At 36.8% G+C, this 24,290-nt stretch overlaps 1 protein-coding gene across 1 annotated transcript in view; it reads right to left on the bottom strand.

Annotated features, from left to right (window-relative positions):
• The window catches only part of cacna1eb (calcium channel, voltage-dependent, R type, alpha 1E subunit b), a 146,635-nt gene that overhangs the window by 25,673 nt on the left and 96,672 nt on the right, over window positions 1–24,290 (bottom strand). Inside the window, exons 27-35 of the mRNA XM_056470502.1 lie at window positions 24,143–24,280; window positions 12,627–12,828; window positions 9,892–10,056; window positions 6,587–6,697; window positions 5,865–5,945; window positions 3,577–3,696; window positions 3,409–3,474; window positions 1,819–1,910; window positions 754–928 (exon numbers count right to left, since the gene is read on the bottom strand). Of these exons, the coding sequence (XP_056326477.1) occupies window positions 754–928; window positions 1,819–1,910; window positions 3,409–3,474; window positions 3,577–3,696; window positions 5,865–5,945; window positions 6,587–6,697; window positions 9,892–10,056; window positions 12,627–12,828; window positions 24,143–24,280 (1,150 nt within the window). The remainder of the gene's footprint in view (window positions 1–753; window positions 929–1,818; window positions 1,911–3,408; window positions 3,475–3,576; window positions 3,697–5,864; window positions 5,946–6,586; window positions 6,698–9,891; window positions 10,057–12,626; window positions 12,829–24,142; window positions 24,281–24,290) is intronic.

Here is a 24,290-nt window from a genome sequence, read left to right as displayed (position 1 = left end):
CTGTGTTAAAGCCACGCTGCAGAGTTAGCATTGTATTAATGTCAAGTAGCTGGAAGTATTTCGCCAGCTCTGCACATTTTCGAAGTCTCCTTAACCAAACACACCTGACTCAGATCATCAGCTCATTAGCAGAGACTGAAAGACCTGTGATGGGTGTGACAGACAAAGGAGACATCCAAAACATGCAGTGCTGGTGGTCCTCCAGGAACGTGGTTGAGAATCACTGGTCTACCCTAGGCATGGGCCGGTATAAGATTCTGATGGTATGATAACCTTGGATAAAAATATCACGGTATCACGGTATTATGATTACTGCACTGAAATATTTTCTTTTTTAATGTCTGGGTGAAAAACAAAAACTTTTTCCCCTTTTGAACACAAAATATTTTATGTTGAGAAACATTTAAAACATTTAGGAGGAGTAAACATGTCAGGCTAAATTAATTATTGACTTCTGCTGTCTTCATTTGGTTCAAAAACACAGATTATTTAGCAATTTAAAATGGCAGATATATTTTCAGCTGGAGATTCTGTTGTCCTAAAAAACAACAACAAAAAAAAGTGAATAAAAAATCATGCACATACCTTAGGAACGGTATTGCAGAAAATTCTGACGGTTTTAAAACCTCGACCTTTTGAAACGGTGGTATACCTTGAAAACAGTTATCGTCCCATGCCTAGTCTACCACCCCCCCCCCCCCCCCCCCCCTTATACATTTCAGAATTGTGAACAAAATATCAACAAAACCTTACTAGAAATGAGCTGAAAAAGATGAAGGAAACAAAATAGAAATAGGCGAAGTCGGTGCCGCAGCCGCCCTCGTGGTCTGGAGAGGTGAAAGGTGGTGTTATTGACGGGTCCGGCTCACACTCTTTACCCTCCAGACACGACAGCATGATCTCCTGCCACGACTCTCCTGTGGCGCTTCTGATCAGCAGAAGAAATAACCAAACACAGGAGAAACACGTCAAACAAAACATAAAGCATTCGCACTCTCCTGCTGCTCCCATCTAAAATAACGCAAAAGGCCTAAATGTGACAGAGAACATTCGATTATGTTAGTAATTGTAAAACTTTTGGAGTAGTGGAAATGAAGTAAACGTCTGGCTTTTCCACAACCACAATATTAATATTCAGAATTTAACATTTACAAAATTATAGAGGTTATGCATCATTTAGAGAATATGTCTGGCAACCTTTGATTTTATTGATTATATATATATATATATGTGTGTGTGTATATATATACATATATATGTGTGTGTATATATATATATATATATATATATATATAAATAAATGTATGTATGTAAATATATATATATATATATATATATATATATATATATATATATATATGTGTGTGTGTGTGTGTGTGTGTGTATATGTATGTATATGTGTATATATATATATATATGTATGTATATATATGTGTGTGTGTGTGTGTGTGTCATTATGTGTTACAATTTATAATACTTCTCATTCGCAATGTATTGTACATTATCATTCATTCATTCATTTTCACCACAGCAGATTGAACCGCCAACTATTCCAGAATGTGTTACAGCGGATGCCCTTCCAGTCCCAACCCAGTACTGGGAAACAACCATACACACTCACTCATACACACACTCATACACTACGACCAATTTAGTTCATCAATTCCCCATATAGCGCATGTGTTTAGGCTGTGGGGGAAACTGGAGCACCCGGAGGAAACCCACACCAACACGGGGAGAACATGCAAACTCCACACAGAATTATATATATGTAAAAATTCATTTATTTTGGTGTGTTGGAGTGTTTGGTGATCTTACCTGAACAGCAGCATCAAGGCACCAAAGAATGTCTTGAAATTGTTGTGTTGATTAATATGGCTTTCATCGTTCAATTTAATATTTCCAAACACCTGTAGAATTAGATATGAGATGATTGTCTACGCTACACAATGGGTTTCACATCACTCCTCAAAAAAACAGACCAAGGTTATTAATTCTTCAAAATCTCTAGCAAACATCACCAAGCTTGGATGTTGAAAATTCAACTCTACAGTTGAACAAAGTGACTTTTATTGACATTTTAGTCGTTTGAATGTATAAGAAATAATATCAAGAGAAATAAATAACAATTACAAGGTTTTTGTAGTGAAATATACAACACCAGCCCAGACATTATAGCACTTTACATTATTAAAAATGACAATAAAAGCCACTTTTTCCAAGTCTTCAAGGTTAAAAGTTGTTGTAAGAAAGATCAAGATCCCATAATGCAGTTCAAAAGCAGAAATCAATGAGGTAAAATAAAACATGCTAATTTACGGATATTTTTACAACGTGGAAAAATATTAACAAACATATTTGATCATTTGTAAAGACACTACCTATATAAATACAAATACACTACCTGACAAGTCTTGTGGCCTATCCAAGTTTTAGGAAAAGCAAGTAATACCTTGACTTCTAGTTGATCATTTGGTATCAGAAGTGTCTTATATGAAAGGTAAAGGCCTCTAGATTATGCTCATTTGAGGTCAATAAAATCTGATCATGTCTTGATGTTGACTGATTTGATTAGGACAGTAAGGTCTGACTCTGCTTAGACTAAAGTCTGCTCACTGAACCTTCAATAATGTCCAGTATAGAATATGTGCTCATGCTGCAGTGGAAACAGAATGAATATTGTGTCTGACTCCATCATGAGCTTGGAGGACTGCATCCATACATCTCTGACATGACTCAAATCACTGATTAATAAAGTCATCTGGAATGGTGAAGAAAGCTCTTGCAGGACTCCCAGAGTTCATCAAGACTCTTTGTGTTCATCTTCAACACCTCCTCCTTCTTCTTACCCCAGACGTGCTCAATAATGTTCATGTCTGGTGACTGGGCTGGCCAATCCTGGAGCACCTTGACCTTCTCTGCTTTCAGGAGCTTTGATGTGGAGGCTGAAGATCCTACTGAAGTATTCTCCTGTGGTTTGTAATGTAATGGGCAGCACAAATGTCTTGATACCTCAGGCTGTTGATGTTGATCATCCACTCTGCAGATCTTTCGTACACCCCCATACTGAATGTAACCCCAAACCATGATTTCTCCTTCACCAAACTTGACTGATTCCTATGAGAATCTTGGCTTCATGCTGGTTCCAGTAGGTCTTCTGCAGTATTTGTGATGATTGATGCAGCTCAACAGATGATTAATAGGAAAATCCACCTTCTGCCACTTTTCCAAATGATCAACTAGTAGTCAAGCTATTATATGTTATTCTTATCACTGGGATCCTCGACAAGACTTTTGTCAGGTAGTGAACATTCTGAGGTTTTCAGCTAATACCTTTAAATGACTATATTACCGCGACCAAATGCATTAGTTAGGTAAATACTACGAATACTAGTTTAGAAATCTTACCTGCATGCCAATAATGGCATAAATGAAGAAAAGCATGGCAATAAGAAGACAAACATACGGAAGAGCCTGGAAGAAAGACATCAGAATTTAACATTAATATTCCAGCCAGGTTTATCATGAGTTTGTGAACTCCGCAGAGCGTTTGTGCAATAATGAATACAATTTTACCTTGAAAGATTGAACAAACGTCCAGAGCAGAATGCGTATCGTGTAGCCTTGTCTCAATAGCTTAATCAGTCTTGCTGCTCGGAAAAGCTTCAGGAAACTCATATTAATGGTGTTTACTGACTGAATAAACACACACACACAGGGGAGAAATGATTTACTTGTAGCAAAGTTTAGACAATTTAAACATACATCACCTTTTTAGATATATATGTTTGTTTAAACGCAATAAAAGAAGCTAAATATGATTGCGCCAGAGGCATTAAAGTAGTAATATATGTAATATAACTTCCTAATTTAAACAAAATCATGAAAAAAAATAACTGTAAATGTTCAATATGCTAAACCCAAACATAATAGTAGTGTAGTCGTGGCTCACAAGAAACAATACTATAGTAATTTACAGTAAATAGTGTTTTTGAACATACTAAAGTGTATTATACTGTATATATTATAGTATTTACAACTCTTTCTCAATGGATGCTGTGATATATTCTAGTATTAACTATTAATAAACTGTATAATTAAAAAAACTGTAGTGTACTTTAGATTTTACTGCAGTAAACTGTGGTGTATTGTAGTATAATATACCCTATAGTTATAGAAAACTACAGTATTGGGTGATTTGTTTATATTGCTATAGTTGTTGTGCTACCATAGCAACAGTAGAATCACCCCTACAGATTAATTCAAGCTATAGATATTTACATTAGATGTCGCCTACACTATTGTTGTCTATCGGAAGGAATGCGTCAATAGAGCCGCCATTTTAGTACAGGGTAGCGCTCCTTTAAAATGAATGCGGGACCAAGGTGCAGTGGAGGACTGGTCATCCAGAGATATATACACATATATACATACATCTACGATCGGGAGTTTCCCTGGTGGTCAGTGTGCAGATAAATTCTGAAAATTATAATTTTACATCACTTTTCTTCATTGATGGATCAGTGACGCACGGGCATTTCAGACAAATAGCGTGTGTTTGTGTGCATGGAGATGTATTATCATCCCTCCCTGTTAATCCATGTCCTGAAACACACCCCCTCTCCTGTTTTCACTTCTATGTCTAACGGAGGGAGCGATTCGTTTGTGAATGAATCTCTGTATGAACAAAGTTTCTAGCACCACAGCAACTTGTTTTCCTATTTAATTTACATTGTTTGCTGATTTTATCCAACAAATTAGCATAATCCGAGTGTTTAGTGCGAGTTGGTGCTCCTTTGCCTTGTGGCCAGTGCAGTAAGTGACTGTATTAGCATCAGTAACGTTACTTGTTTAGCACAAATGTTCGTTATATACAAAAACGTAAAAAAACGTAATCTTACCTATGAAATATGATGCCTTTGTGCTTTGTTTTCTTTGTTTACACTCGTACACAGCGCTAAAGTCCAGCATCTTCACATTCCCTACTGAAAAAAACAGCTTAAACCAGGCTAAGCTGGTTGGCTGGTTTTAGCTGGTCGACCAGCCTGATTTTAAAGGGGTTTTGGCCACTTCCAGGGTGGTCTCCAGTCATTTACAGCCAGATCTTAGCTGGTCAGGTTGGGAGATGACCAGCTAAAACCAGCTTGACCAGCTAAGCCAGGCTGGGAGCCCAGCCAAAACCAGCAATGTCCAGCTTAAACCAGGCTGGTCAAGCTGGTTTTAGCTGTTTTTGTGATTTGTGTGGTCATTTTCCAGCCTGATCAGGCTGAAAATGGCTGGAAACCAGCCTGGAAGTGGCCAAAACCCCTCTAAAATCAGGCTGGTCAACCAGCTAAAACCAGCCAACCAGCTTAGCCTGGATTAAGCTGTTTTTTTCAGTAGGGAATGTGAAGATACTGGACTTTAGTGCTGTGTACGAGTGTAAACAAAGAAAAAAAAGCACAAAGGCATCATATTTCATAGGTAAGATTACGTTTTTGTATGTTACGAACTTTTTTACGAACTTTTTTTCGGTTGAATGACGTTTGTCCTGGGAGCCCTGTACAAATATGGCGGCACTATTGACGCACACTCAGGGTCCGTATGCGATATCTAGTGTATATATCTATGAATTCAAGCACTTTACTATAGTATAGTTCAAAAACACTACAGTATTTGGGGTCGTACAACACATCAGAAACATTCTAATTAATAAAAATAAAATGTTTCTTAAATTATTTTATGTAATGACGAAATGTTAGAATATATATTATATATATATATATATATATATATATATATATATTAGCTCTATTTAAAGAGATTTGGGGTCCAAACCAGACATGAAGGTTGCATTCGGGCCAATAAATATGAAATATACCTACCTGTAAGTCCACTACAATTTCAGTAATACTGCCCAGCACAGTGATGAAATCAAAGATATTCCAGGTGTCCCGGAAATAGTTCTGCGAGATGAGAACAGAGCGACAACAGTGATGATCATCAGAGTAAATCAGTTGCGTTGTTTTCCACAAAAGTAGTCATAAGGGGAAATAGAAATTGAGATTTATACATGGTTTGTTATGATAAGACAATATTTGGTCAACATGCAACTGGTGGAAAATCTAAAATTTAAGAGTTAAAAAATCTAAATAATGAGAAAATAGTTTTAAAACAAATCAATGTCGTATGTTACTAATCAAAAATTAAGCTATTTTAACTCTAATGTGAGACAGATGGCTGCTTCTCACTCAGGGCTGCTGTTTATGCTAATGAGTGAGAGATGGTCACTAGTGGGCGGGGCTTTTCCCCTCTGATGACATCATACAAAGGGAGAATGTCAATCAAAGTGTTTCTGCAGACTGTTTTCATCAAGTGTGATTAGAATAAATACAATTAATTGATGTTGACCATTAGAGACTGGAGATATTCACACACTGCTGACACACAACTGCGGTTAAACCCCTTATAAAAGTGATTGTTGCATAATAGCTCCTCTTTAAATATTCTAGTGATTTTTGGCATGAAAGAAAAATCATTTTGACTCATATACTGTATTGTTTTCACAATTGTTCTTGAAAAGAAAAGGTGGTGTTATTAAACTCACCATAAACCCAAAGGCCATGATCTTCAAGATGCACTCGAGGGAGAACAGCACGGTGAACGCCGTGTTGAGGTGCTTCAGGACGATATCGTAGGCCGTCGGTGCAGAGTAATACTGAAAAATGACCATCATCCAATCAGAAATGCTGAATGTGCATCAGAACATCTCATTAAAGTTAAATAAAGTCATGCAATAGATTACAGCTATACAATAATAAACATATTTAAAATATTACAGCTATATTTACATGTACAAACACTCTTAAGAATAAAGGTTCCTTATTGAGCCTTATTGGCTCCTTAAAAACTTCAACATCCACAAAAATATCTGCTGCACAATTTTTAAATATATATGTATTAATCAATATTATAATAACGGGCTGCACGGTGGTGCAGTGGGTAGCACAATCGCCTCACAGCAAGGAGGTCACTGGTTTGAGTCCCGGCTGGGTCAGTTGGCATTTCTGTGTGGAGTTTGTATTTTCGTGAATTGAATAAGCTAAATTGGCTGTAGTGTATGTGAGTGTGTGCAAGAGTGTGTGGGTGTTTCCCAGTGTTAGGTTGCGGCTGGAAGGGCATCCACTGCGTAAAACCTGCTGGATAAGTTGGTGGTTCATTCCGCTGTGGCGCCCCCTGATTAATAAAGGCGCTAAACCGAAAAGGAATGAATGAATATTATAATAACATGCTTCACATTATGATGATTTTAACAGCAAATTGTAAAAAAACTAAATTATTAAATGTAAAAATGGTTCATATTCTACACTGTAAAAATATTTATGTTAATTAGCCAATTTATTTAGTGATTCACAAGTTTTATTCTGTTTATTGAATTGAATTGAATTTTATTTGACAGATTTTAGACAAGCTGAACAAGCATCCCATACATTTTGAGGATAAAAACACAATAAAGCCCTGGGCTTGTTTCCATTGTGGTCCACGCTGTTAAATAAAACAAAGTATAGCTTCAAAATATAGATGATGCATAAAACAAACAGTACCTCATACATTTTAAAACAGGAACAAAATAATTCACAAATACATTCCTTCATTCATTCATTTTTCTTTTCGGCTTAGTCCCTCTATCAATCAGGGATCGAACCGTCAACTCATCCAGCATATGTTTTACGCAGCGAATGGCCTTCCAGCTATAACCCTATTCACAATCAAGTAACATATCAAATAAAACATCCTCGTCCACCATGCAAACTAATTATCCGCATCAAACAGCCATCTTTTGAATACTTTGTTAAACCTCCTTAAATCTTTTATTCCTTGATCGATTTTGGTCATTTGTTCCACATGATTGCACTTGCATATACAAACATATTTTCCCCCACCAGACTTCTAAATATAAATAAACAAATATTAAAATCCCAACCCCTAGTGCTGTATGAATGCTGATGCCTCACCATTTGAAAATAGTTCACCAAATAACTAGGAACCACATTATTAAACATTTTGCGTACCATTCCCAGTTTTAAAAAACACACTCTCTTACTAACAGTGAACATGCCGAATTCTTTAAAAGACTCTTTGTGCAAATGTGCTCTGGGATGAATTAAAAAAATTTATTTTGTGCCTTTTGCAATTTTTCCTTCATATTCTGTGAGCAGCTACTCTACCAAAAAGAGTTCGCATAATCAAAATGGAGTTGAATTGAAGCTCCTGCCAATAATTTTAAAGAATGAACATCCAACAGATCAGCTTGCCTTGCTAAGAACCTAATTTTTCCACATGTCTTCGTAAAAACCCTTCTTGCCATAGCATCACCTGATGATTTATTCTCTATTAAACATCCCGAATAATTTACAACATATTTATGGTTATGTATTGCATTATGGGACATTTATATCTTTTCTGATCCTCTGTTTTATTGACATTTTAATATTTGAAACAATATATTGTATATGAGACAATATCTAGAGAAATAAGTCTGTAAAACAGCAGAAAATGTACTGGCGGTTTATTATCAGGATTTTGCAGTGAAATATACAACATCAACCCAGACAGTATAGCACTGCAAACTATTAAACATGACAATAAAAGTCACTTTTTCAAACATTTTAACATCAAAAGTTGATGGAGGAAAAGTTGATGCAGTTCAAAAGCATAAATTAATAATAATCAAAACAGACAACTGTTAATATTGAGGTTAGACAACTGTTAATTACATATATTTCATAAAAACTGGGTCTCTAAACTTCTTCTCCCTGCCTGATTTGCTCAACCCAGGCTCATTCTGAGAATGTAGTCCCGTGGACGTTTCTGGAGGCCGCGAAATAAGTAGCCGGGGGTACGTCCGGCTGCATTTCATTTTTTTAAGTGAACGCTGTGGGGCGGTGTGACGCCGTTCCTTTTGGCGCTTGCCGGCCAGCCAGCCGGCCGCTCGCCTCCGTGTGGAGGGCTTTCCCGCTGCAACCAGTTTGTCCGGTTAGCTCTTCGTGTACTCTGGCGGACTCGAGGCGCAGAGAGGGGCTGACCACGACGACGACGACTGAGTTCGAGTCCGGGGAAGAGCGGTTCCAGAAATCAGGTAAGAAAACAAAAACAAAATCCAAAAAATAAAGTGAACAAGTTCGTCACAGGGTGAGAATGTGGTCAAAATCCGAAAACGTGGTAAAAATCAGACGAGGGCTTTTCTTTTTCTGGACGGCTTTTGTGAATCGTCGTTGGTTGGGTTTAGGGACGGAGGAGGGTGGGTCAGCCGATTGGCCGGTCGCACGGTCAATCATTCTGTCATCCAGGCAGACAGGCGGAAGGTCGTTCGACAGCGGCCTTTAGCGGGTTTATGCGAGAACGGCGCGGGAGAAAGCGCACACAGCGGCCTCTCGCGGACTCGCGAAAACAAAAACTGCAAAAATACGTACCTCTCGGGACGTATTTCGCAGTCTCCAGAAACGTCCCTGGGTCTACGTTCTCAGAATGAGCCTGGGTTGGATTTGCTGGACTGTTCCACAATTGAAAATATTTGATGTGTTTTTCTTCATCTATGTTAAGCTGCTTTGACAGAATTTACCCTGTAAAAAGCATTATAGTAATGTGAAAATATAGAGATGCCTTTTACATTTTAGAATGAGCATCCCTAGCAAAAATATGCTCATATTTGCATAACTTTGGTATCTAAAAAACCCATAATAAAACCCTTTTATGTCATCACTTCATATTTGAAACCTTTATTCTAAAGAGTGCATGTGTATTCCTCCAAATGAAGCCAAATATAGTTAATATAAAGAAAATATATACAGCTTGACTTTATTCGGTTTACACAATGCTTTCCGAGTTATTTTTTAATCCTGAAAGTTGTACCTTCATCATGAGCACTACAGTGTTGAGTGCGATCATGACGAGAACCGTGTACTCGAAAGACGGCGACACCACAAAGTGCCACAAGCGGTACTGCAGCGTCTGCCTGTTCTGAGGCATGTACCTCGTCAGGGGTTTTGCACTGATTGCGAAGTCAATGCAAGCCCTCTGGAAGAGTATAGAGATAAGAAAGCAGTGCAGGAACATGCAGGTTAGTACTGCAGGTTAGAAATGTCATCTGCTACATTATTTATTTATTCAGACCCTCCAGGATTACTCAATCGCCAAATCGAACACAAAATCAAGCAATTGTTGCTAAATTGTGTAAAACTCGCAATTTTTAAAAAATGTTTGCAGATTTTCTGTATATTTTGGGCAGGCTGGAGCAGAGATGGGAATAACGGTGTTATAAATAAACAGCGTTACTAACGGAATTACTTTATTCAGGTGTAGAGTAATCAAATAGATTATCATTTCCCTGTTACAATGCCATAACTATTACTGACAATAACATGCAGTGTGTGTAGGGGTGGGACAACCACATAACTGATGATGATTGGTGTGTGTGTGTAGGGGTGGGACAACCACATAACTGATGATGATTGGTGTGTGTGTGTAGGGGTGGGACAACCACATAAATGATGATGATTGGTGTGTGTGTGTAGGGGTGGGACAACCACATAACTGATGATGATTGGTGTGTGTGTGTGTAGGGGTGGGACAACCACATAACTGATGATGATTGGTGTGTGTGTGTGTAGGGGTGGGACAACCACATAACTGATGATGATTGGTGTGTGTGTGTAGGGGTGGGACAACCACATAAATGATGATGATTGGTGTGTGTGTGTAGGGGTGGGACAACCACATAACTGATGATGATTGGTGTGTGTGTGTAGGGGTGGGACAACCACATAACTGATGATGATTGGTTTGTGTGTGTGTGTGTGTGTGTGTAGGGGTGGGACAACCACATAACTGATGATGATTGGTGTGTGTGTGTGTAGGGGTGGGACAACCACATAACTGATGATGATTGGTGTGTGTGTGTGTGTGTGTGTGTGTAGGGGTGGGACAACCACATAACTGATGATGATTGGTGTGTGTGTGTATGTGTAGGGGTGGGACAACCACATATCTGATGATGATCTGATGATGTTTGGTATGTTTGTGAATGTGTGTGTGTGTGTGTGTGTGTGTGTGTGTGTGTGTGTGTAGGCGTGGGACAACCACATAACTGATGATGATTGGTGTGTATGTGTAGGCGTGGGACAACCACATATCTGATGATGATTGGTGTATGTGTGTAGGGGTGGGACAACCACATATCTGATGATGATCTGATGAGGTTTGGTGTGTTTGTGTATGTGTGCGAATTTTTCTTTCACAAAATCCTGGAGGGACTAATTATAAAGGCGTTATTATCAGTAAATGATGTTAAAGTTCACCCAAGATTGACTACTCTGTCATCATTTACTCATTCGTTTTTTCTCAAGACCTGTTTGAGTTTCTTCTGTTGAACAAAGGAAGATATTCTGAGGAATCCTGGAAAAAAGTGCCATTGACTTTCAGAGTATCTTTGTTATTACTATGGATTAGGAATGGGCAATAGGGGCTTATATTCCAGCCTGATCTCACGAGAAAACGTAAGTATTTTACGTTTTGTCAGTTTAGTGGTTAATTTGTATGAATTCGTAGAGTTCAGTCGTACGAAATTGTACGATTTTAAAAAGGAGGCGTGGCACCTAACCCCACCCCTAAACCCAATCGTCATTAGGGGATGAGCAAATCGTACGAAAATGTACGAATTAGATCGTACGAATTAGCCACTAAATCAAAAAGTTACGAATTGCCGTGTGATTGTGTTGTATATTCTGGTATTTATTGTGATAATGAGATTATAGATGATAATTTAAATGTACACACTGAGAGCCAAAAAAAAGTCCTGTATCTTTAGAGAAAAGTATTGATGATTTATTACATCTTTCAGAGTTGAACGCGGTTAAATTATTTAGGCTTACTGGGTATATATTTATAATGCAATGCTACTGCTAATGCAATCAGTCTGTTGTTTTTTACTTTTTAATTGTATTTTATAAATCAAAATGTATTTTATGGTATTATTCTGTGCTTCTATATTAGGTGTGACTTCTTAACTTTCTGTAAGGGGTCTACAGAGGAAAAATAGCCAATCTTGGCTAATTCTGGCACATTTTACAGTAATGTTTATTAATATAAACAAATAAACTAAACTAAACTAAAAAAAAACTGACCTAGCCTTTATCACTGTGTTGCATGCTATATAATATATGATTTATTCTTCATTATGTGATAGAAAACCATGTCTGCACACAAAAATGAGTGATTTTAAACACTCAACTGATGTTAGGAAGGGAATTTAGTGTAAATGTATGTCAGTAATTATCTTTGTAAATCTATCACACATATACTACTGTAACAATTACTATATATTGCAAGTGAGAATTTTTGGTATATTTCAAACAATGATATATACCAATGTAAAGGGTTACTTTTCCAGAATATCTTGTTTTGTGTTCAACAGAAGAAAGCAACTTGTAAATGTTTACAACCACTTGAGTGTGAGTAAACACTGAGGAAATTTTCATTTTTGGGAGAACTATCCCTATGTGGAAACATCTAGAAATGTGAAAAGGTCTACAGGATAATGAAGATATATATTGAGTTCATTCCTCATTGTTGGCAGAATATGAACTCACCTCGTTTTTCTCCAGGTTGCACTCCTCCATCATTTTGTCGCCCTGCTCCTGGAATGTGATAATGATGAGAGCAACAAAAATGTTGACAAAAAAGAAAGGGAAAACCACAAAGTATATGACGTAGAAAATGGACATCTCCATGCGGTTTCCTCTGCTTGGGCCGTGGTCTTCTTCAGTGACATCCACAGAGTGCTGAAGGACTCTAAAAAGGAGAGATATACAAGGAATAATCAATCTATGACCATTGAATTATATTAATGCAGCATTCATTTCTAACAATTCAATGGCTTGTTGTTAATTAAACTGCTTGTACTACAGTTTCCACACCTAAAGCCACTGTTCAGATGTTGTATTTCAGACATTTGTCAGGTTTTTGTCCTCAAACCGCTCCTGTGTGTAGCACTAGTTTCTTCCACATCTCCTCCAAAGCCTTCTGTTGTGTTTTGATGTGATTTTTGACTGTTGTAGCTGTGAAATAACTCTAATCATTCAGCGTAGTGATATGGAGCTGTAATGATCTCAAAATCTGCCGGAACTAATTTAGTTGTGCATTTATCTGAAAATAACTCAAATCATTCAGCGTAGTGATATGGAGCTGTAATGTGCTCAAAAGCTGCCGGGAACTACTTTATTTGTGCGTTTATCTGAAAACAACTGAAATCATTCAACGTAGTGATATGGAGCTATAATGCACTCCAAACCTGCCGGTACTACATTATCTGTGTTTTTATCTAACAATAACCAAAATCATTCAGTGTAGTGATATGGAGCTGTAATGCGCTCAAAACCTGCCGGTCCTACATTATCTGTGGGTTTATCTAACAATAACCAAAATCATTCAGTGTAGTGAGATTGAGTTGTAATGCGCTCAAAACCTGCCGGAACTACTTTATCTGTACGCTTATCTGAAAATAACTGAAATAATTCAGGGTAGTGATATGGAGCAGTAATGCACTCAAAACCTGCCGGAACTGATTTATCTGTGCATTTATCTGACAATAACTGGAATCATTCAGCGTAGTGATATGGAGCTGTAATATGCTCAAAACCTGCCGGAACTACTTTAGCTGTGCATTTATCTGATAATAACAGCACACCTTAGAATGCTCAACAGCCAATCAGAATCAAGCATTCAAAAGTGCTGTAGTAACAGAAGCAATAACCAATGCTTCAATTGAATTCAACTAATAATATAGTCATCTTTCACCATTTACTTTCCCCAAACCCAACTTCACTCTCAGTACACAAACTCGCTTTCAGTATGCAAAATCTGCAGCGTTAACTGCCACATTATATTTTCCCTGCCTTTTCAACCTCTTGCATCATCTATTAAATATACAGCAGTCCACCTGAATCCCAACTCTGCATTAATGTCGGCAGTAATACTGTAAAATATTATTGTTAACTGATATCTGTGTATATAAACTGATGTTTACCAACATGCTGCACTCCAGAAGTCATTATAATGTCAATATCCTTCCTTCACACAGTAAATAAACCTTTTCCATATGTCTAAATTATGTGGAGGGTGATTGGTGACAAAAGTCAGTCAAAGGTGTTCATGTCAACATACATATTTGTACATACCAATATTCTTAACAAATAAATTAGTCTAATATTTATATTTATCTCAGCATAGTATAACCTCACACATGCAAACAAAATCCCAAATACATAAATAACGTGCACTATCAATTTGCATGCAATTAGTTATAGAACTTTTGTCCTTAATGGCACTCCATACTTTTGTCCTTAATGGCCCTCCATAACTTTACCACACATTTCCAATAGACACTGATGTTTTCCAACAGACTGCACTCCAGAAGTCATCATAATGTTAATATCCTTCATAAATAAACGTTTTTCATATGTCTGAATGGTATGGAGGGTGATTCGTGTCAAAAATATTTAAATGAAACGTGAAATTTGTCAGCATGCATATTTGTACATGCCACTATGCTTTACAGATAATTAAGTCTAATATTTACTTATATTTATCTTACATATACAAGTAATACAATCCCAATTACAGCAATATTAACCGTTGCATTAGCTGGCTACTTTGTTAAAATGGTTTCATTTCAAGTTTTTTTATATAAAAGATTTTTAGCCTGGTTGGCTTTACATATATATATTTTTATAAACATTAAGCATTAGAGATGGCCTCCATAACTAGGATTGAGAGTGACTTCTTTGTGAACCGTAAGCTTTATATATAGCTGTACTGTTGATAGTTACTTTAGTAAAAGCAAAAAGTGCATGTTAAATAATTTTTGTCCCTATTGGCCCTCCATAATTTTGCGACACTTTTCCAATAGACACTGATGTTTTCCAACAGACTGCACTCCAGAAGTCATCATAATGTTAATATCCTTCCTTCATAAATAAACGTTTTCCATATGTCTGAATTGTATGGAGGGTGATTGGTGTCAAAAATATTTAATTTAAATGTGAAATTTGTCAGCATGCATATTTGTACATGCCAATATGCTTTACAGATAAATATGTCTAATACTTATATTTATCTCGACATAATATAACCTCACATATCCCATATACATAAAGAAGTGCACTTTATCAAATTGCATGTATTTAATTCAATATTTTTGTCCTTAATGGCCCTCCATTATTTCGCTCCACTTTTCCATTAGAAAACTGCTCACCTATTGAGCTGTGAGCTTCATACATTGCAATATATTGACTATATAAAATGGCCAAAAGGTCTGTTACTTCTTGCTAAAGGTGTTTAGAAGAAATATTTGCATGAAGCAGAACATTTTTCCAGCATTTTCAACTTCTGGAATCATCTATTAAATAAATATCACCCCACATGAATCCCAATTCTGCATTAATATTAATCATGTAAATTAACAATCGTAACATACAGAGGTGATACAGATGTACATACAGATGTTTCTCTCACAGACGGGAATCGCGAAATGATGTAAAGACTCAAAAATGGTCTGGCGGCTCATAAGGATCAATTTGCATGTCTTTTAAAATCTACTAATAATGACCAGAGATGGAGAAGGTCATTATAGCGAGATCATTTATGATCTGTTATGAGACCCGCATGCTAATGTAAAACTTGTAAAGGTTTGAGAGGATCTGTGAGAAAGGATCCAGACTGTACACACAGTATAATATTGAACATAATTAGCAGCATCACAGCTGTCAGAACTGCACGACCTTGAAGAAACATTTCTTGCGGAGGCTCGGAAATCAAAGGCTAGAAAAAAACCAGTGCCAATAAAAAAAAGTACAGATCTACAGTGCTCAGCATAAGTAACGACACACTATTTTTAAAATTAATATCTTCCCAGGGAATATATATATTTCCCAAATGATGTTAAACAGATTCAGGAATTTTTCACAGTATTTCCTATAATATTTTTTCTTCTGGAGAAAGTCTGATTTGTTTTATTTCGGCTAGAATAAAAGCAGTTTTTATTTGTTTTAAAGCCATTTTAAGCTCAATATTATTAACCCCCTTCAGCAATATTAGTGTTGGATTGTCTCCAGAACAAACCACTGTTATACAATGACTTGCCTAATTACCCTAACTTTACCCTAATTACCCTAGTGAAGCCTTTAAATGTCACTTTAAGCTGAATACTAGTGTCTTGAAGAATATCTAGTCTAATATTATGAGCTGTCATCATGGCAAAGAGAAAAGAAATCAGTTATTATGAGTTATTAAAACTATTATGATTAAAGATTTGTTGAATATTCACTGTTAATGAGGACTTGGGGAACTGTACGTTGGATTTTTAGTGATATTTTTAAGATGGACAAATACAAAAGCTTTACAAATGCTTGACAAATATATTTAATAGATTTAAATAGTGGTGTAATGGATCACAAATCTTACAGTTCGGATCACATCATGGTGTTTTAGTCACGGATCAGACGATTTTTCGGATCAGCCAAAAAAGGGAGGAGACAAATGTAATTTGCTTGTCCATTTATTACAGAAACAGCACTGCAAGACACTTTTGGTTTTAAGAAAGAGAACTTAGAAGCTGTAATTTTATTAGAAATAAATGAAAAAAAAATCAGCGTAATAAAAATAAAGAGTGAAATATTCAGTACTGTCAAAAACAGATACAGGGGAGCTGATAATTTTGCCCTAGGTAATGTATTTTACTAAATGGAAATATTTATTAGAATAATAATTTAATTACTGAACCTCCTAAGAAATAGAAAGATAATACGTTTAAATTCATGCGAAATATTGCAATTATTTTTCATATTTATTTATTTTTGACAAAATTTCAACAAAATTATTTTTATTTTCTGTTTCTCTTGTTTTTTGCTCTTTTTAAAATTTTGATTTAATATTTTTCTCTAACGTCCACATTTTTGCTAATAATATTTGGACTGTTTTAGTGATATATCTTGTTAGATTAGTTCCAGTTTTGGATTAAGCACTGACTAATCTAATGCAGAGGTGAAGTCAGAATTATTCGCCCTCCTGTATATTTTTCTTCATCAATTTCTGTTTAGTGAAGAGCAGATTTTTTAACACACATTTCTACACATAATAGTTTTAATAACTCATTTCTAATAACTGAATTAGTATTCGGCTTAAAGTGACATTTAAAGGCTTAACTAGGTTAATTAGGGTAAAGTTAGGGTAATTAGGCAAGTCATTGTATAACAGTGGTTTGTTCTGGAGACAATCCAAAACTAATATTGCTGAAGGGGGTTAATAATATTGACCTTAAAATGGCTTTAAAACAAATAAAAACTGATTTCATTCTAGCCGAAATAAAACAAATAAGACTTTCTCCAGAAGAAAAAATATTAAAGGAAATACTGTGAGAAATTCCTGAATCTGTTTAACATCATTTGGGAAATATATATTCCCTGGGAAGACATTAATTTTAAAAATAGTGTGTCGTTACTCATGCTGAGCACTGTAGATCTGTACTTTTTTTTTATTGGCTCTGTTTTTTTTTCTAGCCTTTGATTTCCGAGCCTCCGCAAGAAATGTTTCTTCAAGGTCGTGCAGTTCTGACAGCTGTGATGCTGCTAATTATGTTCAATATTATACTGTGTGTACAGTCTGGATCCTTTCTCACAGATCCTCTCAAACCTTTACAAGTTTTACATTTGCATGTGGGTCTCATAACAGATCATAAATGATCTCGCTATAATGACCGTCTCCATCTCTGGTCATTATTAGTAGATTTTAAAAGACAACTCAACACTAATATTGCTGAAGGGGGCTAATAATATTGACCTTAAAATGGCTTTAAAACATTAAGAACTGCTTTTATTCTAGCTGTAATAAAACAAATCAGACTTTCTCCAGAAGAAAAAATATTATAGGAAATACTGTGGAAATTTCCTGAATCTGTTCAACATCATTTGGGAAATATTTAATTTATAAAAATGAGTAAATTATTTTTACTTCAACTGTATATTTATAATATTGTAAAGCATCCTATAGAAAATCTGAATTTAAATGAGAGATTTATGACTGTATCTTTCAACGTTTTGCTACCAACACAGTTCTCCATCAGACAAACCTTGCTGGAAACAAATAGAACTCAATTCTACAGAATTAGCTGACCTTTTCCTACAACAAAAATATAGAAAAATTGGTATTTTCACGACTCTCTTCCTGGAAAAACATGCGCCTGTGAGGTGTCTGTTAGGGTTCAGATCAGTTTACTCATTGAGTGCTTTTACTGCGGTTAAAAACAATGTTTAGAATGATATTACCCTGCGCTTGAGTGCAGTGTGTAAAGCCCTGTTATTTGCTTCTCTCTCTCTAACACTGGAGCTCCGTGCTGCATTTGATATAATAGCCAGCAACATGATTTTGGTCATTTTGCATTGGCGTGGTTTAAACTATACTCATCTGACGATTACTAGCTTGTAGCAGTAAATGAAGAGATAATACTGAGGAACGAAAATTACTGTAAGTGACCGTACTTATGTACTTAGATTTATATTAAATATTTTGTACAATTCATTACGTGCACACATGTTTTTACAATTTAACAATTATCTTCACGTTTTCTTCAGCTTACTCCCTTATTTATCAGGGGTTGCCACAGTGGAATGAACCGCCAACTATTCCAGCATTTTTCCAAACACCCATACACACACACACACTCATACGCTATGGCCAATTTAGTTGATCAATTCCCCTATAGCGCATGTGTTTGGACTGTGGGGGAAACCGGAGCACCCGCAGGAAACCCACGCCAACACGGGTAGAACATGCATAATCCACAAAGAAATGTCTGGGACTCGAACCAGCGACCTTCTTGCTGTGAGGTGACCGTGCCACCCTGAATGAAATTAATTTTTGTAATTGCATTTTTAATTACACTGCTGAGCCATCCTTTACACCCTAACCCAACTTTTAACTACCCATATCCCACCCAACCTGTCCCTAACCTTACCCATGTCCTCCCTCAAGAGCATTTAAAGGGCACCTATTATGCAAAAATCCCTTTTAAGCGGAGTTTAACCCCAGTTGTGTGTCAGCAGTGTGTAAATATATCCAGCCTCTAATGGTCAACATTAATTAATTGTGCTTTTTATAATCACTCTTGATAGAAACAGCCTGCAGAACCACTTTGATTAGCATTCTCCCTTTGTATGATGTCATCAGAGGGGGAAAGCTCCGCCCACTAGTGACCATCTCTCCCTCATCAGCATAGGATGTTAGTCTTGTTTTTGAATGTGCTGCTATGCTGACACACAGGCACCTGTAGCTCGAAATAAAACAAATAAGACTTTCTCCAGAAGAAAAAATATTATAGGAAATACTGTGAAAAATTACTTTAATTAAAATATTCACTGGAGGGTTTTATAACCTTGTCTTCAAATGCAGAAATGTACATGTAATCTGGTTTTGCCTCTGTATATTCATGTAACCCCAGACTGACCAGATGACAGATCAGATCTGTGTGTGTGGGCCAGACCATCTGCTGACCAATTCATAACACAAATAAAATAATAAATAAACCACTTATACCTTCTGAATAAATCTTTATGAGTTTAAAACTGAGATTTGCTTCTGGCACATTGAATATGCATACATAACCGTGTTAGCAAAATAAACTGTGGAGCATCTAAAGGTTTTTGCGCAGTACTTCTGAAGATTTCTGGACGCATTCTGCTGCTTCAACACTGCCAAAGTATTCACAATGTGACATGTATTGTGCTGCAGCCCGGCTCTTTCATGTCTGACATTTGCCAGCGTTTCTGGCATTTTGGATCTGATTAGCATTTCCACAGACGGCTCTCTGGCGACTTTTCCAGAATCAAACCCACTGCTTTATTAAGACGGCATTCAGTGCTTTGATTTTGGACCGTTTAACGAGCGCTGAAACCTTGTTAACATATTAATTTATTAAAAATGAATGATAACAGTCTCAGTCGTTTAAATGTGATCATTTGATTCCATTTGCCGTTGTGTCTTATAGTTATTATCACTATTATTTACACAACTGAAATTCACAACATATAACGCAATTTACCCATTCATTCATTTTCCTTCAGCTTATTTCCTTATTTATCAGGGGCCAACACAGTGGAATGAACCACCAACTATTACAGCATGTGTTTTACACAGCGGATGCCCTTCCAGTAGCAAAATAGTACTGGGAAACACCCATACACACTCATTGATACACACACTACGGTCAATTTAGTTGATCAGTTCCCCTATAGCGCATGTGTTTGGACTGTGGGGGAAACCGGAGCACCCAGAGGAAACCGACACCAACACTGGGAGAACATGCAAACTCCACACAGAAATGACCACTGGCCTAGCTGGGACTCGAACCTGTGACCTTCTTGCTGTGAGGCCACAGTGCTAACCACTGAGCCACCGTGCCGCCTCAAATTTTTTATTTTTTTTGCATAAACCTTTTACAATATTATGACCTTATTATTATATTGATATTGTTTTGGCTACAGAAGCTTCCAGTGTACATAAAGTGACAAAACAAATAAATAAATATGAGAAATAAATAAATAAATAAAAATAAAAAAGACGATAAACATTAAACAGAGATGCAGTTAGTCAAGAAATCTGGATGTTAAATTGTGTGTACAGATTTGATATAAATATACAGGTTATAAGGTGCCAAATACGAATGTAGAAGGTATTGCATTGTATATTGATATAAGGTGCTGTGTACAAGTGCGTATGAGAAAGTATTGCACATATTTATTGCACAGTAGGGGAATATTTAACTGTTCATGAGGTAGATCGCCTGAGGAAAGAAACTTGTCCTGTGTCTGGCTGTTTTTGTGCTTGGTGCTCTGAAGCGCCGACCAGACGGTAACAGTTCGAACAGGTAGTGTGCTGGGTGCGAGGCATCCAGGGTGATTATAGTTATAATACTTTAATAGTTGAGTGTATTTACATTACAAACCTTTAATGAACTATGAGAAAGGGGGTGGGGGGATGATGCGTAAATCATAAATAAATAATTCAACTAAAAATAAAATAATCATTTAGTAATCTAAAATCGAGGTTAAGTGTTCAATTAATGAAGTTTAGATTTAACATCATATGGCCCAGCCTTATTATCTACACGCTAAAAAAATGCTTGTTGTAATCCATCATTCGGTCAAATGTGGACAAACACAACATTTGGAATATGTTTTCAATTAAATTGTAATTACACTTTTTAACTCAGTGGTTGTGTTTGTCTATTTTTGACCCAACATTGGGTTACAACCAGGGCCGCAGTGGGACTCCTTTTCAGCCTTGGAGTTTTAAGCCATAGACCGGCTCACTTCAGTTCACGACTGACTAAATTAAAATAAGGTCATTTCCAATTCAGCTTATTATAACACCATCACGTCTTTTTCAAGGAAACAGCTGGTTGTTATGCATAAATATGAGAACATTAAAGGGTGGCTAAATCTCCTACACTATTCTTTAAAACATCACAATGTCCTTTCCTGCAATATCTGATTATATATTCTGTGCTAAATTCTTTATAGATATCCATTCCTAACGGTGGTCACACAAAAAATAAAGATAAAATATTTACACCTACATAAGTAACTCAAACAGTATTATATGTCTTAACACTAAAAATGAGAAAATAAATAAATAAATAAATAAATAAATTACTCAGGTAAGATTCGAACTAAAGTTGACGTCATCGTAACGCAACATGCTGACCACTGGACCACAATGGCGCTGTTAAGCTACTCCGTGTGGAAGAAAGAAGTATTGCACTGTCATCTACAAGACTCTTAACCACGGTATTACTTTCTGTTTATGGCTTAATCTTTTTGTCCCCTTTTTAGATTTCTGATCAAATTATGTCAGATTTATTAATGTGATTTTCATTAAGCAGGTGTAATATTCATTACTATTAATTATTCAAATTCTTATATTCACTAAGGTGCCGCTGTTTGGGGTCGAATGATAGTTACGTCATCATTAACCTGCAGGCTGCATTTTGCTCACGGGGCTGCCAGAAAATAAATAAAAATCGAAATAATAAGCAAAATAATGAATAAAAAGAGTGAGGCTTTGGTCAAATAAATACATAAATGACAAAAGTGCGACTGCTGAGAGTGCAAGCAGCTAGGCACACCAGCCCTCGCGGCCAAAAAAATGGACCGGCCAGTCCTCCCGATTAGCCAATCCGGGCCTGGTTACTATAACCCAGCATTTTTAGGAGTATATACTAATTGACTTCACTAAACAACTTGATTGGCAAAATGATGGTCTTAAAAGACCCTGTGCACATAAGATTTGTCCAATTTGCATGATGGAAAAACATCCTGTGAGTAAACTAGAGCAAGTGATGTGGTGCTTCATGGCTGGTGGAAACCCAGCATAACATATCAATACTAACATAGTTAATGCCTACAAAAAAACATTCATTTTGATTTTACAGGGACTTGACACTTTTAAATGACACTTTTAAACCCAATAAAAGCTGTGTATGTCCATATTTGACCCAACATTGGTTTACAACAACCCAGCATTTTAGGAGTATATACTAATTGCCCAAACCAAGCAACTTGACTGCAAAAGTGATCTTTACAGCTCTATTGCTCATAAGAAATCACCTCTACCTCCACATTCTCCAGCTCTACCAGTACAGACAATATTCAGGGCAGGCAGTCTGACACCGAAAACACAGGGAGCTAAATCTACACTGACACACATTTCCTTGGCAGAGGTGTTACAAATACTGGAACATCAATAACCCAACACTGACAACATTCTACTTTCTGGAAACCTCCACGCTTCTCAGTTCTTCTACATGTGCAGATTCCTCTCAGAAACTGAGCAGAAATCTCTCAGATGTTGCCGAAAGCCTATTTCAATGCTCTATAACATAAGAAATACACTACCTGACTAAAGTCTTGTAGCCTATCCATGTTTTAGGAACAACACATAATATCTTGACTTCTAGTTGATCATTTGGTATCAGAAGTCTCTGATATGAAAGGTAAAGGCCTCTAGATGACACTTATTTGAGCTCACTAAAATCTGATCATGTCTTGATGTTGACTGATTTGATTAGGACAGTAAGGTCTGACTCTGCTTAGACTAAAGTCTGCTCACTGAACCTTCAATAATGTCCAGTATAGAATATGTGCTCATGCTGCAGTGGAAACAGAATGAATATTGTGTCTGACTCCATCATGAGCTTGGAGGACTGCATCCATACATCTCTGACATGACTCAAATCACTGATTAATAAAGTCATCTGGAATGGTGAAGAAAGCCTTCTTGCAGGACTCCCAGAGTTCATCAAGACTTTGTTCATCTTTAATGGCTCCTCCTTCTTCTTACCCCAGACATGCTCAATAATGTTCATGTCAGGTGAATGGGCTGGCCAATCCTGGAGCAGCTTGACTTTTGCTTTCAGGAGCTTTGATGTGGAGGCTGAAGTATGAGAAGGAGCGCTGAGAAGAATGTGCCCTCTCCTGTGGTTTGTAATGTAATGGGCAGCACAAATGTCTTGATACCTCAGGCTGTTGATGTTGATCATCCACTCTGCAGATCTCTCGCACTCCTCCATACTGAATATAACCCCAAACCATGATTTCTTTTTCACCAAACCTGACTGATTTCTGTGTGAATCTTGGCTCTATGTGGGTTCCAGTAGGTCTTCTGCAGTATTTGTGATGATTGATGCAGATCAACAGATGATCCATCAGAATAATCCACCTTCTGACACTTTTCCAAATGATCAACTACAAGTCAAGCTATTATTTGCTGCTCTTTAAACTGGGATCGGCGACAAGACTTGTGTCAGGTAGTGTATTGCATATAAGTGTGACTTGTGTGAATGTCTTGAAACCCTTGAAAAATTTCTGCCTTCACTGTTAAGACATTTTATTGTATTTCTACAATAGCAAGTTACCGCAACCGCCCCTTTACAATAACTTACCTGTAAATGTGTTTTACAGTAGCAGGGCTCTATCACAATTTAATTTTAAAGTAAAATAGCCTTACTTATTGTTATAGCTCAGCTCTATGTAGAAGATACATGTGAATGACATACTGTGGCCATCCCTCTCCTGTGGACACGGTGAAGAGTGTAAGAAGAGCCCAGAGGACATTATCATAGTGAAACTCGTGTCTCCTCCATTCCCTCTTCTTCACCTCCTTTCTGTCTCTTCCATAGTCGATGTAGTAGCCCCTACACAACA

Source organism: Danio aesculapii, chromosome 2 (assembly GCF_903798145.1).
Source record: "Danio aesculapii chromosome 2, fDanAes4.1, whole genome shotgun sequence".
In the NCBI taxonomy this organism is placed as follows: domain Eukaryota; kingdom Metazoa; phylum Chordata; class Actinopteri; order Cypriniformes; family Danionidae; genus Danio; species Danio aesculapii.
This window is presented reverse-complemented; position numbering and strand designations above follow the sequence as displayed.